This window comes from Aythya fuligula, chromosome 16 (genome assembly GCF_009819795.1).
Source record: "Aythya fuligula isolate bAytFul2 chromosome 16, bAytFul2.pri, whole genome shotgun sequence".
Classification (NCBI taxonomy): domain Eukaryota; kingdom Metazoa; phylum Chordata; class Aves; order Anseriformes; family Anatidae; genus Aythya; species Aythya fuligula.
Window position 1 is genome coordinate 7,997,796 of NC_045574.1, and position 17,849 is coordinate 8,015,644.

At 37.4% G+C, this 17,849-nt stretch overlaps 1 protein-coding gene across 8 annotated transcripts in view; it reads right to left on the reverse strand.

Annotated features, from left to right (window-relative positions):
* Positions 1 to 3,813: 3,813 nt before the first annotated feature.
* ADNP (activity dependent neuroprotector homeobox) overlaps positions 3,814 to 17,849 on the reverse strand; it is a 30,878-nt gene continuing 16,842 nt past the window's right edge. For all 8 annotated transcript variants that reach the window (XM_032198238.1, XM_032198239.1, XM_032198240.1 and 5 more), the window contains 3 exons: positions 11,505 to 11,617; positions 9,920 to 10,012; positions 3,814 to 8,020 (listed from right to left, as the gene is read on the reverse strand). In XM_032198238.1, coding sequence (XP_032054129.1) covers positions 4,886 to 8,020; positions 9,920 to 10,012; positions 11,505 to 11,617 — 3,341 coding nt within the window. In that variant the 3' untranslated portion in view covers positions 3,814 to 4,885. The remainder of the gene's footprint in view (positions 8,021 to 9,919; positions 10,013 to 11,504; positions 11,618 to 17,849) is intronic.

Below are 17,849 nucleotides of genomic sequence, written 5' to 3' on the forward strand. Positions count from 1 at the left end.
AGCTTTTTTTGTTTTTTTTTTTTTTTTGGACTGCAAAGTATGTCTAGGGCAATCAAAAATACCCCGCTCCCTTGTCTGAACAGAAAACATTAGAAAGAGATGGTTATATACTTAGAAGATACTCGTCTCCCTTATACACAGAAAATCTCACTATGGCAACAATGAGGGGGGTATTGGCTGAGATGGTAGATTGCTTCTGAAAAATAAACAATTTTAGATGATTGGCTTTGCATATAGCACAATTTGGAGAAACAGAAATAAATGCTCTTTAATGGAGGATCCAATGTAAATACTGGAAAAGGAGAGGAAAAAAAAGGAAAAAAAATCTTACGGTGAAAGTAAAGCTACATGGCTTTGAGTAACCATGGAGACCAATGCTTTTCTGATGCAGAAATAAATGAACTCAACCTTTTCATATTTATTAGTGGAACTGATGATGGGAGATAAAGTTGAATTAAAATATAAAGCAATAGAGAGACCTAGTCAATGTCTCTGCCCCTGCAATGCAGGTTATTGAAATGGATTATTACAAATGAACTGGTATTATAGAGAGGAAAATTAATTACGAAGGTAACAAAATACTCTAATTATACCAACCCATTTATCCAAATAGCAGCAGCTTTATTATCAGAAATGAAGAGACAGTACAGACACCATGCTCCTGACATTTTTTTTTGGTTCTGATGAAAAATTGAAATAAACTTATTTTACCTTAGTAGTGTTTGTAATATACATACTACAAAATGGATTACTGTATTAGCAGGTATTTAAAATTACTAATTTTTTGGTGATAATGATAGAAAGTTAGCATGAAAATACTGGGTAAATATTCAGGTTTCTGTCTTGCTGAAGGGTCAAGCATTAATTGGCAAGTTGTTGCAGAAACGTTTCAGCTGGACAGAGGATGGCAGTGTTAAATGTCACTTGTTCAGTAAGATTAAGAGCTTGTGAAGTACAACTTCAATGCAGATATTTCTGGAACATCATGTAAAAGATTTTGACCTGAGTACAAATGCTAGTGTATATGAAGTGCTAATTCACAGTACCTGAAGGAAAATGCTGAGATCAAGTGTGACATTAGTGTATGGTGCTGCTGATAGAAAACTAGCTTAGCAAAAGCTGTCTCTCTGTTCCTGCTGGAAAATAACTGTTTAGGTTGGATGAAAGCTCGTGTTCTGTAACCATGCTTCAAGGAGGGAAGGGGAAGGGATGGAAGCAGAGTATAGTAAAGAAATGGGAAAAGTGTCCTTGTTGAAGCAGTATGTGTCAGCTGCAGGTCAGTGCAGTAAATGATGGTCCAAAATTACTGCTATTACAAACCCATAGAAATAGATTGTGTCATATAAAAATGCAGCTACCCCTAACCATCTCAGGCTGTCCTCACCTGTCTCAGGCATTTGTCAAAAGTCAAATTACCAGGCCACACTTTTTTTGTTGTGCAAAGCTGTCTTGTGTCTAGAAACAAAGTGTATGGTGATGTCCTCCTGCCTCCTCACACAGTTAAACCTTCAGATTTCAGGTAACATGTTTAGGATGAAGCCAAAGTTAACTTTGCTTCAATTCAGGTAAACTGTCTGATGCAAATTACGTAGCATATTCTTAAGTTAATGATCTTCCTGCTATATTGTGCTGGCCAAAGCCAGCAGACTTAATGGGTCAGCTTGAGCTGGCTACTCTGCATGCACAGCTGGCATGTTTCTGGAGTTCTGCTAAAGAACTTTAGTAAGGTATGTAAACACTGGGTAACTTCCACCTCACACAACTATAATAGTGCGATAACCTAAGATTACGCAAACTGGATTTAAGGTTTCTCTAGTTTTATTGGGCTGTTCCTCTTCTGCTTTTTGACTTCCTCAAAAACAAAATGTGTGGTTTGCCTCAAATCTAGAAAGGAATTCTTGCCTAGACTAATACTCAGATTTTAAAAGTAACTTGTTTGAAATACTCAAGGCTTATGCTAAAAGTGAAACAACCCTATCCTTAATATTTCTGGTAAGTAACATTTTTATGCAAGACCTTTAATCACTACATAAAATTGTATTTCTTATTAATGGCATTTTCTGGCAAATAAAACACTTCTAATGACTTCATATTTCAGTCTCACTATTCACTGACTACAACCAGGAGCTCAGACTTTAGAAATTTGGCCTGAACTGTAAACTTCACCAATGTGAAGTAACCTTGATGGATACTGAGACAAATATGATGCAAAGTCATAAAGTGATTTTTACTTAACAGATAAAAAAGCTCTTAAATGGTAGTGCAGCAACCTTTAAGTTGTGTGGTTTTTGTTTTTTGTTTTTTTGTTTTCTAAATTAACCTCTTAAAGCCTAGGTGAAACGACACTCAACAAATTCTGAAATGTCATGTATTCAGACAGTCCCTTGTGCAACAGGAACACAACCAAGTATTCTTGTCAGGGAACAGCCTTTTCTGGGACTCCAAATAGTTGGTGTTGCTGGAAAAGAAACACCACCTGATATCTATAAGGAGTAGTTAAGTCTCATTTGACCTTACTGTAAAGGTATTTTCCATGCAAGAGATTATAAAGCCTGATAACAAAATGAGAGTTGAGGCTCTTGTTTTGAGGCTCTAGTTTTCCTTTTAAGGCAGAGAGGCCCTAAGAGCTCATCTACTGATGTAAACATCAAAAACATTTTTCCTGTATTGTTCCTAAAAGTTACCTTAACACGAGCGTATCGGTAGGACCCAGTCCAACATCTCTACCTCTCAGTTAAAAAAGCAGTACGGAAGCCTTCTGTGAAAGGGTAAAAAAGATCCATAAGCAAAGCTAAATCATCTTCAGCTAAAGGTAACTGTTTTCAGACACAAACAACAAAAAAGGAATACTCTTTCCAAAGAATGTCAGCAGCACAAGTTAGTTGCAGAACAGGAGAAGATAAAAATATTTTTGGATTTGGCTTATATAGTAGCTTGTTTGTTATAGTAGTGGAAAGTACAGTTTATACTTACCCAAAATTGCTATAGAAATGTATACATTTCTAAAGATCTCTGTGAAACAGTTTTGCTACTTAAAATGCTGAACAAAACTACTTCCTCCTTTAGCACATTCATGACAATTTCACAAGTAAATTTAATTCTTGTTAAGAAAGTATTTTGTTATTTTATTAGACATATGCCTAAATCAGGCTCATTGCTGTACTTAACAATAGCTTTGTTCTCAACACAATTAAATCCCTTCTGTAACTGATTATCTCAGTGAAGTTTTGGGTATGTAGCTGTCTTGTATTGCACACTTGCCAGAATGCCAAAATGACCAAACCAATAATAAATCTTAAACATAAAAATCAGTTTAAGTATTCAAATTACTTTTTCTTTAAAAAAAAAAAAAAAAAAAAAAAAAAGCTGTAGCTTGCAAGACATGCTCCTTTGTGTTTAAATGATAAGTATTCAAATACCTTCCCTATCCCCTACCCTGAATGCACAGTGCTTCAGAGGGAGACAAAGTTCTAGGTAACTTTTTAATATGTGAAAGGATCTTCATTAGTATATAAAGGGATGAAAAATGCAAGTAGTTCATAGACTGTTTCTCAAGGATGCAGAACTACAACCACTATAACTTTATTTATAAAGTAGTGTTCTAGAATGCTAAAGACAAATTCGGACAAAGTTAGTTTTGTAGGATTTTTCAATGTCCTTGAAGACATCAGTCTATCCAGTAAGAAAATACTATACATACATGCTCCTGCAGAGCTGTGGAGCACTTTTTGGACAAGGGGAAAAAAAAAAAAAAAGTAGCACTGCAGGATTTACCAAACAGGCATGTGGCACTTGCATGTAATAAAGCAAATATTTACATTAAGCACAATACAGCAATTTATTTAGATGCTTAAATGAAGAATACAAAGGGAAATAAAGATCACAAAATTATACATACTACAACAGTGTGTCATATATTAGATGGTATAAATGAATACAACACCTTGTTGGTGTTAACTAAAGATAAAACTAAATATCCAAAACACAGCACTTTTGTTTCAGTGTGCTGCTTCAACACAATACACTTTTATACAGATCTAAAAGGTGTCAAAATTAGTAGCTGCAAACTTGTTTCTTGCATGTGATTTTTCTTTTTTAGCTTAAAAGATTTCAGAAAATGGCTCTGAAATACGTTTATCATCAGTTGTAATGTCAAGGATATTCAGAACAAGAAAATTCTATAATACAATAGAGTCCAGATATATTTTATGTTGCTGGCCTCTGTTTTTGAGATTGTACAAGGTTATGTGCAAAAACTAAGTTTGTCAAAAGTCATACTATAGCAGTTTCAAGCTTTTGCTAGGTAAACTAGATACAGCATTTATTACACAGCAGGGCAACACTAAAAAAGAGAAACAAATCTATGATGGGTACACAAGAACAATTTCATAAGCTTCACTTGAATAGGTCTAAAAGACTGTACAAATATACATTTCAACTATTCAGAATGATACATGAAAAAAATCAATTTCCCCATAGTCTACTATACACGTTGAACTGGTAGTTTGTACGTTGGCCCTACACTACCATGTGAAAAAGGGTAATGTTTAAAAAGACATACAACTGAACATGTACAAGAGTGAAATAAATGTTGAAAATGCAGATAAAACAAACCTCTGCTTTTCTCTGTGTGCATTCTGGAGCCACCGGCTTATCTGTTTTCACATTAAGTTACTGTGCTCGTCCCAGCAGGTATTCTCAAGCGAGATTAGCCAACAGCATCCTTACAGAACCACTGGAGTAACAGCGGCCTCGAACACCACTCACCATGACCTAGCACTTGAAAGGCAGTACCAGTTAGAATTTAAGCTTAGCAGTCATACTGAAATGAAAGTGTTTAGACAGTTGTAGAGCGGGTATTACTGACACTTCTGCATCAAGCAGCTTATGCTTGCTGGCTACTCAGCTCCACACCGGTTAAGCTGCTGTGAATTGGTTCTGCTACCCCGTCAGTCACGCTGTCAAACTGATCTCCGTCCTCACTGTCAATTGTGCTATTCTGCCATTCCATCTGCTGATTTGACAAGCTCTCCTCAATCTCTGATGCATTTTTCCATTGCGACTGGTCCTTAGACCAAAACTCTTCTACTTTTCCATAGGAACGATTCTTCCACTTTGACTGTTCTTCATCACTTTCAGATCCACCCTCTTTTGTCTCAACAGTCGGTTTACTGCTACCAGCATCTTCACTTTGGGAGGATTCATCTGTCCACACTTCTGGTTTTACTTCTGATGTATTATCTTCAAAATCTGAAACCTGCTGAGAACCAGGCCCACTTTCAGACTGCGAAGCTCCATCTTTCCATTCAACAGCATCATCTTGCTCATCCTGATCACCTTCACTATCTGAAACATCACCCACCAGTTTTGTTGGCTCGTCAGCAGAAATCTCTTCATATTTAGAGCTTTCCTCTTGTTTTTGATCAGATTTCTCTGGAGACTGTAAAGTATTTTCTTCAATGATTTCCTTGGATATGCTGTCATCTGGGTTCTCCACTGTGCTATCAGAAGAGGCTTTCCCACCAATGTCAGAAATATGTGGACCAAATGGACTACCGCTTTCATTGTATTCCTCTTCTATATTCTCATAGCTGTCTGAGGAACTTTCATTGTCTTTTTCTATGTTTATTTTTTTGTCAACAGTCTTACTAACATTGACTCTGGAATTCTTTTCATCGTGGTTTTCAAACAGCCATTCAGCATCAAAATCCATTTCGTGCTTAACTTTGTTTAGTTCTTTCATGTTGAAACCAAGCAACACACCAGGTTTATATTTTTCACAATCTCTAACACATTTCTTCCTTTTGTTGCTAAAGTGAGACGCGATATCAGACTTCCAGAGCCACAAACTGGCAGCCAGCTTTTCAATCTCTCTCCTAGTGGGATATGGTTGCTTATTAAAATACTTTGTGAGAAATGTTTTCCTGGCTTCGTAGGAATCATCTTCATGACCCTTGGGGTCCAATGCTAGAACTACAGGTTCTTCAGGCTTCTCCTCAAAGGCAGAGGGGGAGTCATCATCATCCATTTTCCTTCTTTTCATCAGGGAGAACTCCATGTGTTCGTAAGTACGTTTTACAGGTGCTACAGCTGGAGACTGGCCTAGCCGAGATGACGAAGTACCTTTGTCCTGGCCGTTCTGAGTCTTCCCAACACCTCTGCAGTGAACAAGGTGCAGCGTTATAGTTGAGGCAGTCATGTTACTGGTATATACACCAAGGCAATGAATGCATTTGTAGGTTAGCTTTTTCTCAACTGGATGAACTGTCTGAATAACTTGATGCCTCTCTCGTAAATGATGTGCAAGTGCATCAGAGATGGGTCCTTTTAGGATTGAAAAGCACAGAGGACACAGAGTTTTCCCTACGTCTTTTTTGTAGGGAACTGCCGCTTGTGGGGAACTTTTTACAGGTACATCAGACTTCTCCTGCATTTTTGGCTGTGGTTTGGGAGGAACGGGGGGAGTATTCTGAGCATGGTAAGCTACAGATTCAGCAGGAGCATCTCTCAAGTTGTAGGTGGTTACAAGTAGATGGATGTTCGTGTGACTGCCCTGCTGCAGCGTCAAATCAAATGTTAGAGTGGAATCAGTCTTAGGTCCCATTTCTTCATCAACATGAACCATTCGCATATGAGCAGCCATCTTTTCAACATCATTGAAGGTTGACCGGCAATACGGACAAGACAGACCGTGTATTAGCATATGGTTAAGCAATGTATCAGTGGGTAAATAGCGATTACAGTATAGACATTTGCTAGTGAAATTGTGTATTTTCATTATATAGTTAGCTACTGCAGGCACCTTTTCAGCCTTGTGCTCCTTTTCAAAGTGGACACTATACACATTTTCAGGAAACAGCTCATTACAGATTGTACAGATTTTCCACTTTTGTGTGGATGATGTATTGACAGCAGAAGGACCTGTAGCAGCTACGGGAGATTTTGAGCCAGACTGACCTAATACTCTTGAAGCTGCCTGTGACTGAGATAATGATGTTTGTTTCAACTGGGCTGATGAAAGAGAGGACGAATTGGCAGACTGAAGAGAGTATCTTGCTGAGGCCTGTGACCTCTGTTCCCCTCCAAGCGTGTAAGGCCTTCCATTGCCACTTGAAAACTGTTTCATTGTTTGAGACTGCTGTGAAAGAGAAACTGGTGCATTACCACTTAAGTTTAGCCTCCCCCCTGGCTGACCAACATAGCTTGGCGGTACTGATTTGACTCCGTAGTTGTTTTGCTGTAGGTGAACGTTTGACATCATATTCACTCCTGCGGAATTTAACGTAGGCTTTGGTATAGTGAGTCTGTTCATCATCTGTTGGGATGAAAGAGATCGAACACTTCCAGGGGAAAGGGGACCCATCCTCTGAGGGAGTCCCATAGGCTTTTTATCCTGTGGTTTTGGAGCTATTAGCATCAAAGGTTTCGATCTTGGAACCACTACGTTAGTGTGACCTATCATTGCAGTTACCTGATATCCTATACGTTCGTGGTCTTCGATAACATGCTGTACTAAAGCTTCGTATGATTTCGGCATAAAAAGGCATCGTTTGCAGTGAATACTACCCTCCTCCCGGGTACTGGAACTTAATGGAACTGCACCATTGAGCGACTTCTCACCTCCCTTTGCTACGTAAGGAGCAGCTACATGCTGAAAATGTTCCCTGTAAATGTGCTTTCTAACTATTTCATACAGAGGATCTCGGTAAGTGCACTTCTTACAGTAATAAACAGCTTGTTCTACACTGTCAGCCTGCTTAGGTTTAAGGCTATCATGTTTGTTTTTATCTTTAAAAGTGCTGATGCCTCCACTTGGTGTATTGGCATTTGGAGCATGAAATATTTTAATGTGCGTTTCCAAAGTCTTTTTGTCCGCATTGAAAGTACAGTAAGGACAATTAAGGAGAATCCGATTTTCAAAGTCTTCACTATGAACATTCCGGAAGTGGCTTTTGTAGGCTGAAAAGAACTTCGAGGAAAATGGACATGCACTGCAGCAAAAGGGCTTTGTCCGATAGTCCTTAAAACAAACAACAAAGCAGAAACTGAATATGGAAAAGCAGTTTTTAAAAACGGAAATTCTGTGAATTTCTCTAAACAACTATAGTCTCACAACCTACTGCAACCACCTCAAACATTTAGATTTATTCCCTGCAATTTTGGGCCTACAGATTAGGCCAGGTTCATCATCTGAACATACATGAGGTGCTAAGCGCCAGTATAAAAGGTCTTCAAGAGTTTAACCGTAAACCCAGCATGTAAGGCTAGATCATAAACATCTTTCTCCTCCAGCCAACAGAAGCTGCATTCCCTGCAGCTGAGCACGGACAAGTTCACCATAATCTCATTTTTTGGGGGGCAAAAGAAAGCATGGTTGTTGGAGTCCAATGAGACAGTATCAAGACCTGAGTTACTTCCCATCAAAATTTGCTAAACATTCATAGGTGTAAGACAAATACAAAACATTAGCTAGTTCAGTCTCCTAATCTATTACAAACTGTAAGATGAAACACACTCTTCAAAACTTATTTTTGGTGTGCAAACAGAGTTAAGCTAAGTTACATACTAAGGCCACACAAGCCCTTAAAGCAACCATACCTTTTCCTTCTGATCAAAGCACAATCCTGAACTCTAAAACAATCTTGGATGGGGGGAAGGAAAAAAAAGGGATATTTGAAAGTTCTATACTTGCCTACTTTCCCTGCTCCCTCAATCTGTTATATTTAACACGTTGCTGATGCAGTTCTTGTCATCTGTTGTAACAGGAACTAAAACTGCACTGGCCTCAGAGATAGCCACAAGCAATCTGACATTTCAGATGAGTTAAGATATGAAATTCACATAGTTACAAACATTCGTCATGTGTGTCAAACATGTTACACACAGATGATTTAAAGTAGCTAGAGCTGTAGACTTCCTTTGTATAAGTAGGAATATATGCTTCTGTCCACCTTCTGAAGCCTCACATCTGGTAGGCTGGAGACGCGATACAAAAACTAAAACACTGTCTCCTTTTATATTAAGGTTCTTATTCTGGAATTAAGTAGAAAAAAGCACAACATCAGTGTATTTTATGGAACACAGTAATAAAGGGCTATTTTTAGACCAACACCACCACTAGAAATCCATCATAATATGGTTTCCCATTTCCTGTAACAAACAATACCCAGTCTTTCAGATGCTGAAGAAAGGGCTTATTTTATAGAGAGATTTCTCACCTTCTCACCGTTCTGTAAATGCTGACATTACTCTATATTGCACCATTCGTAGATCCTATTGCAATCTATACCTTAATACACTATGTGTTAAACCAGGAAAATCAAATAAATAACTGTAATAGTATCATTCCCTCCTACTTCCAGGTCAATTCAGATCTCCTTTATTACTGACTCAAGTATCTAAAAAGGAAGACTTCTAGTGTCATTTAATTCACTGTGTAGAACTGCATATGTCTAAACCAAACCTCAGTCAGATTATGAGAATCCTCAGATGTGGCAAACAGCTACAACAATAGTGGAGAGAGAGGCTGTTAGATAGGTTCATTTAAAGTTTTTCTGAAATGATTAAAACATATTTAAGAAAAGGTAACAAAATTAAACACAAAATACAAAATAGTTGATCTGACTGGAAGGAAGGTGAATTTGTACTAAGCTTGAAAACAGATGGCCTATTAGCATGCAGTTGTCAAAGGATAAGATTTCGTCACCAATGCTTTCTTCAATATTCGGCTATCAATACGTACTAAAAGACTGAGATCATTGCTTCTAAAAAAATGAAAAGAAAAAAAGGGGTTTTGCTATCTGTTAAAGTGAAGGCAACTGAGCAATGGGTAAAACTGCAGGGAAAGCTCTTGGCATAATTGCAGAATACCCTTTAACCATCTTTAGAACTGGATTTGTCAAGATAAACCATTACCAACCTGATTTTTTGTAAGCGATGGGTCCCACAATCCTACATCTTCCCATGTAGTGTTTTTCAAATAGAAGTCATTAGGTTCAAACTGCTTAAAATCCTAGAGAAGGGGAAGATGGGAAGAGAGCACAGATAATCAAAACCCAAGACCAACTGCTCCCTTAAGCAACTCTTGCAAGCATCCATGCGATCCTCTCTCAAGTGCTGCTGGCAAATAGTAGAGAACATTAATTCAAGGAAATCTGTATATTTAAATGCATTATTTGGAGGTAAATAGCTGTAAATAGTCTCAATAATATAAAACACATGAACTATTTTTTTTTTCTTTACACATTCTCCTAATTAGCCCAAGGCTGTCATTACATACCCACCCTATTTTCAAAAGCAGTCACTGAAATAGTAATAGCTGGTTAATGCTACACGTTTAAGATCTTATAGGTCCTGTAACACAAACTTCGTGATTTTTTTTGTTGGTTTTGTTATTTAAATTTATTTTACACAGGAATTCAGATAAAAGTTTGACTACATGTATGATGTTTTAGTAGCCCAATTCCTGTTTGAAAAAAAAATCTAATTAAATACGTTTCATCTTTGGCATATAAATGTCAGCAGCACATAAGGATCTTAAAATATTATTTCCACTGAAATTAATGCTTAAAAGTAACATTGTCCCAATTATCAATATTTCATTCAATATATTCATTATATTCATTATATATTCAATATATCACAATTATACCCTTAAAAACCGTATTTGCTCCACCAGAATTTCCCAAAGAGGAAGGTCAGGTATTTCTTTCTCTTAAAGGATCTCACTTGAATGCTCTTTAAAGAGATACTAATAGAAAAGACAAGCAAACAAGTCACAGTTCCTTGGGTACTCTAAACAACTGTATGAATTGTCCATACTCTGAAGGTCATGCTCAGGAGAGAGCTGCCTTTTTGAAAGAACAGTTACAAAGTTTGTCCAGCAGAGCAGTACAAATACCTTTCCCTTCTAGAAACTAAGATATGTACATACGTGATTCTTTAAATTGATTACCTATGGTTCAGCACCAACAAGCATTCCATGAAAATCTCAGAACCATCTTCTGTCCAACAACATCATCCTCTACCACATCTAGTTCTTGCTTTATTCCTAAGTGTTCAGTTAGTAAATATTATTTTTAGGAATCCAAGGAAAACGGAAGGACAACCTATCTACAGGATATACCAGGTCAATCATATATAGCCTGAATTGTATCTTGTCTCTGCTAAACTTTCTAAGTGTTTACAAGTACATTTTAGCTCAAGTTATTAATTAAATCCCATTTTGTACAGGTTTTAAAAAGGTAGTGCAGAGGTAGCAATGCCTGACCAACATGGCTCAAAAGGAATCCTAGAACCATTCTCAGAAGCTGATGAAAACACAGGACTAAGGTATGGGATTCTGATACAGGGGATTCTAGGAACACCCTTCAAAATTTACAGTAAAAAATCAGTATTTCATGAAACAGGCCCAAAACCAAAAAAGTCACACAAAGACCTCACAGTCCCACTGATGTTTGAACATTCTAACTCTAAAGCACTTGGGAGGGAGGTATCATACTTACTTCTATATGTTCCTTACAGTATTCCAAACCAATGTCACTAAGTATTTTTTTCACAGTTTTCCGGGCCTTTCTTAAACTGCCAAGGTTGTTGACAGGAAGTTGGAACATAGTTTCTATTGAAAAAGAAAGTAAGAGAAAAGGTTTAAGTCAAATGTGTTTTGTTTGATGAAGAGTTGCACTTTTAATTATTTTCTCTCATTTTACCCATAATTCAGTATCAGAGCTGTACCATTAACTGAGGAAACTACCACAGTTTGTCTGGTTTGTTCTTAAATGAGGCTGGCCATAAAGCTAGATACTGACAAACTTAAAAAGCATGTAAAAAAAAAAAACAAAAAAAAAACAGATGTAACAACTATTATAGGAGTAATCAACTGCATCTGGAAATAACTTTCTGTAAAGTGTTTGCGTTTAGATGAAATCTACCTCCTATGCTGAGGTACTTAAACCACAATTTATGTTTTAGGCGTATATATTCTAACTGATTTGAAATCTGCTAAGTTGAGCTTTAAGATTTGTGTCAGTCTTGTAATGAATGTAGGAGTACCTCTTCAGTGAGCAAGATGCTTCTTGCATTCAACTGCAGTCACACATGAATTCTTAGTACTCTACATTGGCCTATGAAATAAGTCAGAGCTTTCATAGCTTTTTATTTTAGGAACCCATGAATACCACAACAAAATATTCTGTGAGCAACCTTAGATGGGAAAACCTTTAGACTGCTAAAGCAGGACTGTTAGTTAAGAATGCCTTGAATTGAGGAAAACTGAGGTAGGCAAAAATATAACAGTTTCCTCCATTTCCTGTATTTATAGCTTTAAATGTCTGAATGGCCAGTTGACAAGCTGCTCACTGTACACTGCTCTTAACAGAACGGGACCTGAAAGCTTGGTTAGAGCTCTTCAGAGATAAAGTCACTGGGAAAAAAAAAAAAAAAAGAGATGGCTTAGCACCTTCCAGAATGTAACCAGGTATTTTCAGCCTACGAGATAACTCTCCCTTTTAGTTCTCCTTATACAGATAGCTAATTCCAATTAAACTGCTGTTACTGTCTGTTATTGCCTGAGGCTGTCCAACTAAAAGAAAGTCTAAATTTTTAAGATACGTGGACTCCCAGCTCCAACCATTAGCGTTAAGATCTCTTCCCAGTGCTAACAACTAGCCCTATTTTGCACCTATGGGAGTTCTCAGTCTGCACATTGCTACCCTTACAGTGGCACTGTACGCTTACAGTTCTTCTGGAAGGTGGGTGAGGTGTGGAGCCAGCAATAAAGAAGGAGGCAGGGCTTTCCTCAAAGAAAAAGGGAGGAAGCTTCTTAAACAGCAAGGAAGTGTCAGGGTTACCTCGTTCACTGGGCTTTAGTGCTCCAATGCCTGCTGCAAAAATAACTTCACCCCAGAGGACAAAGCTGCATTTTTATCATTAATATTTCTGTGAGACAGTTCAGATGTTGGTTGATGGAACAATAAATTGATTCTTATCAAATCCATAATCCACTATATGGGCCAAAGACTACGTACATGAACTAAAAATGAGCTTTCAAAAAAGCTTGAATGTTTTTTATTTTTTTTTCTTTTTTTTTTTTTTTTTTTTTTACCACTTTCAAGCAGAAACCTAGAATTCAGGATCAGTAGAAATTTATAACCATTGAACATTTTAGTTAGAAAAAAATCTCCTATATTGCCATGAGGTGACGGGCAATCTCTAAGTTACAAGGAACTTCCTAAGAAATTTTCTCAGAGTACAATGGCTATGGGTTGTGACTACAATAACCAAATGTCTGATCAGACAGAACTCTTCAACACGCACTGTCACACAAAGTCCTCCAAGTGCGTAATTTAAAAAAAAAAAAAAGGAACAAACAAAAACACCATGGGCCAGGAAACAAATATTTCGATGTTCTGTATTAACTTCCTCCAAGTGAGATTTGTTAAAAGAATTCAGTACAACCACAGCTTGTTTTGTTGACCTCAACAACTCTAAATGCAAGCACACTAATTTCTGTGATTGCAAAGGTGTTTCAGCTTGCACTCCTCTCTAGTCTCAATTAAAAAGACTAGAATTAGAAAAAAATAGATTAAAGTTCACATGAAAAGTAGCTGCTTTCTGTATGCTATCTACCACTTTCCATTTGAGGGAAACTCAAACCACTTTACAAATATGAAGAATTATCATGTACGTGAAACACTTCATAGGCAGAGTCTGATAATCCATTTACCAACCCTAACCAAGCTACGGAGAGCACTACTACAGGTACCCTTGGCATCTCAAAAAAGGATTAAATGGGTCATGGCAGTAAACTATAAACTACGCGCTGCTCCCAGCCCAGTTACTGCCTCTAAAGACACAGTATGGAAAATCATGAACTGGTGTTTTCTACGCCGTATCCATTCTCAGCTGTACTCCTTTATAATCAAGTATTTCATATGCAATTATAAAAATATCGAGGCCTCAGACATTCTGCTACAAGGGTGAATAATGGGATCATTTAAATAATTAGACTGATTCCTGTCATCCTTTCAGAATGCTACTCACTCCTGGCTAGGGAGTTTTTCAGTCCTCACAAGGGACTAGGAAATGAGGTTTGAATCTGAGTTTCCAACTGCTTGTTATTTTGAAAGCTGACTCAGGCAAACCAGTTGTTTTATCCAAATCTGCATTCAAGCTCATGGCTCTGTTACCAGATTTTCTGAGCAAATTCTGAATGTCTCTTTCTTCTTTGTTCTCTCTCATTAAGAGCCATTTTTACAGGCACAAACTGAAGCTTTTTTTTTTTTTTTTTTAAAAGAAAATTGCTTAGCATACATAAAATTTTCTACCTCTGTACTGAGTATTAGGCTTTGACAAATAATTACAGAACATGTAAAGTCCTGTTCTGCTTTTCTACCCATCCTTGCCCATGCTGTGGTATCAGTTTTACTGCATAAGCACCTCTGGTCAGAGGCTCTATCCTCTTACTGGTACTACACTTAGCTTGCTTTTGGATGATGTAAAATGAAAATAATACCATTTATGACAAAGAATAAATGCATAAATGGCGAAAAAGCATTTGAGAATAGCAATGGATATTCACCTTGCAAACATGAATTTGTAATACTTGCAACTCCAACCTGCAGTTTCTTTTCCTAGGCCAGTCACATTGTAAATACCTTCCAGTACTAAGCCCACTGTCACTTCTTTCATGTCTGAAGAAGAAATCTGACTTTTGTGATACCAGAGCTACATTAATAGCAAGCCAGGAATAACACGTATTAACAAGGTATGGCTAGGCATGCCATTATGACACCACCATATCTGAAAGGACAGTGCACAGACTGGATGTATTATCCTTAAACATAGATCCCTTCTTTGATGGAAAGAAAACGGTATTTAATACTCTATTCACTTTCCTCCCAAAACAGAGTTGGGAAACATGGCTCTGAACATTAAATTACAATAAAGTTAGCACAGGTTCACTTCCAAAGCACAGCATAACCATTTATTATTTTTTAAACTCAGTAACATCCATTTATTAAAAGCTCTTCTTGCTGCAGTTCACAGAGCAAGAGTAGAAAACTATGAATGTAGCCAAGAAATTAATCACGGCTCCATTAATTTTTCTCTAAAGGCAACCCAATGTGCATTGCTCTTACTGTTCTGTTTCAGTATGCCTTCAGTACCTTCTTTGTAAATACCTGAATGCTGAACTTTTTCGTCAAAAAATATAGGAAACAGCATAGTCAGGTACGTTCAGGACTTGAATGAACATTTCCAAAATACCAAATCCAAGGAAATAATGTCCTAGTAATTTTATTCCAGGATATCTCCAGTTCTTAATGCCTACTGTAGAAAGATTAATGCAAACATTAAGAAATCTGCTCATTTTTCTCATAGATATATTTTTTTTAAAACTTGAGACTAAGCAAGAGTCAGTAGAGTTTGTCTTTAGGCAATAACTTTTAAATTTGAAAGTCAGCTACATTTCTCAAAATAATGTTTATTAAGCAGCAGCCTCTTATGTCAATAAAGAGTGCCACTAACAACTTTTCCACAAAACAAACAACTGTTTTCTCTTAATGACTGTGCCCAATACATCTGCACGTGTCAAACATACCATGATATATATAAACCCAGGTGATAAAGAAAGCAAATTATTTAGGACTGCCTAGAAACAATCTCAATTATATCTGCACTATCTTCTTGCCTCTGCCTTCCGCCTGCCTCACAGCCAAGTCTTAAAGACAAGAAATTATCAAAATCTTTCTATCACATTATACAGGATATAATTAGATCTTTCCATCTGAAAACTGAAGAACAACCTTACTTTGCAAATTCTGCTTGATATCTGAGTACAGCTTACCTAATCTTAAAGAAGCAACCTCATCCTTAAGTTAATATAGTTCATTTAATTTAAGAAGTTTCTTGACCATTTAATCATAATTAGTGGAGAGACAGATACAGCCTGATATCGTTATGGTTTGTGACTACAAAAAGAGCTTTCAGAACCTCCATTCATTTCTTTTCAAACCAGTACCTCAAGTTGTAGCTGCAGTATACACAACACGCTACTGGCATATCCCTGAATGTAGACTTTAGAACAGTTGGGATTAAGTCTCCCAAATCACTGTTTAGGCACAAATGCTATTCTTGAAAAAAGGTATCTTTCACCTGACCAAAAGTTGATGTTTAAGACAGGACACTTGGAACACATCTACTTCACTGTCAAAACTTCTTACTGCTCCAAAGCTCAGATCCGAAGAATTACTTAACCCCAAGCAGCAGTGGGTGCTTTAACTGGTACTTGAGCTATTGCACTGCATCTGTCATGCTCAACAGGGAAGGATGCCCATAATTACGATTCACAAGTCCTCACAACTGATCCTTCTGTAAAATAACTGACTTCAACGCCGTTTCTCTGTTTTTCTACTGGAATGCCAAAAGAGAACAGTCTCCAATACCCTGCACTTCAGGGAAGACAAATAAAAGGCACAAGTCTTTCCAAGGGACACAAGCAGATCCAGTTTTACACATCTACCAGTTCCTGATGGTTAAAGAAGCACTGCTTACCTCATACTACAGATTCAATCTTCAGAGATCTCAAAGAGCTCAAGGGAAGCTCAGCGGCATTTTTTTTTTAAATGAAGGAGGAATTAATTTATCCTGAGCTGATATTGCTCATCCAACAGTAATTTCAGCACAGCATTCCAGTTAGCTGGGTACCCTGTATTTCCATGTATTCTGTTTCGTGGTTACTAAGGCGTAACTAATTTTTGTTATATTCCTGCCTGGTTCTACTCCATCCTATTCATTTGTGCACAGAAAGTCCTAGATACATATTTACTACATTACAGAATTTGTCTTTGTAAGGGAATGCACATCTGTACACACCTTCACAGGAAAATAAGCCAAGATGATCCCATGTATGTTCAGCAAATATGATTCTACAGAGTAACCTGAGTATTTATCATCATGCAGTAACAGGAATAATGGGATCTGCCTCTAAGTCAAGCAGTTATTTCCAAGTTCATGATCCAACAGACGTAAGAATTCAGTTTGTGTCTGCCCTTTTGCGTCCTATTTCTAGACTTGGGTCCCACAAATACAAATACATTGGGAAGCCCTTGTTCGTAAGCTGAATTACACAAGACCAACAACCTCCCTACTGAGATCATCCAGGTAGTATCCTCAGGTACCTAATAAAATGGATTACTAACCTAGTTATAAGAAATTATAAAAAATGACTGATTTAATAAGGTATCACTCATCTTTAGTGCATTTATTCCCCCAAAGGTCTGAGTATTCCAGACACAAAATAACTGTAAAATAAGCAAAAGAACTGAATAGGAAGTGTCTGGAACTCTCTTTTGCTCTGTATTTATGCAGTACCTAGCATAAAGGTCTAGTCCATAGGCAGGTATTATTCCCAGAGTAATTCAGTGGCCAAATATAAGAAAAGGTGAGCTATAAAAGAGCAAAATATCATTACTAAATTAGAAACTGTACTTCAGCTTCCATTTCACAGTCACATTTTGGAGATGCAAAGGCAGAGAGTTTAGAACAACTTCATGCAGTGCTATCCACTGCTCTGGATACCAGCCACTGCTCAAAGCACGAACAAAAACTAAGACAAGTTTCCTAACTAGTGCATACACGTTGAGAAAGGTCTGAATGAAGTACTCTCAAATCTTCATCCAAAAATCTGAAGGGGTGGGGAAAGCTCTGAGAAAAAAACAAGGAATATTTGCAAGGTAAGCAGAGGAACAGCAGGTAAGTGACTTCACAGAACTTGAGAAGTGTACACGATATTGTGCTTTTAAGAACTGAAGCACTGTTTTACTTTTAATAGCCTCCGGAGCCCCAGGAAG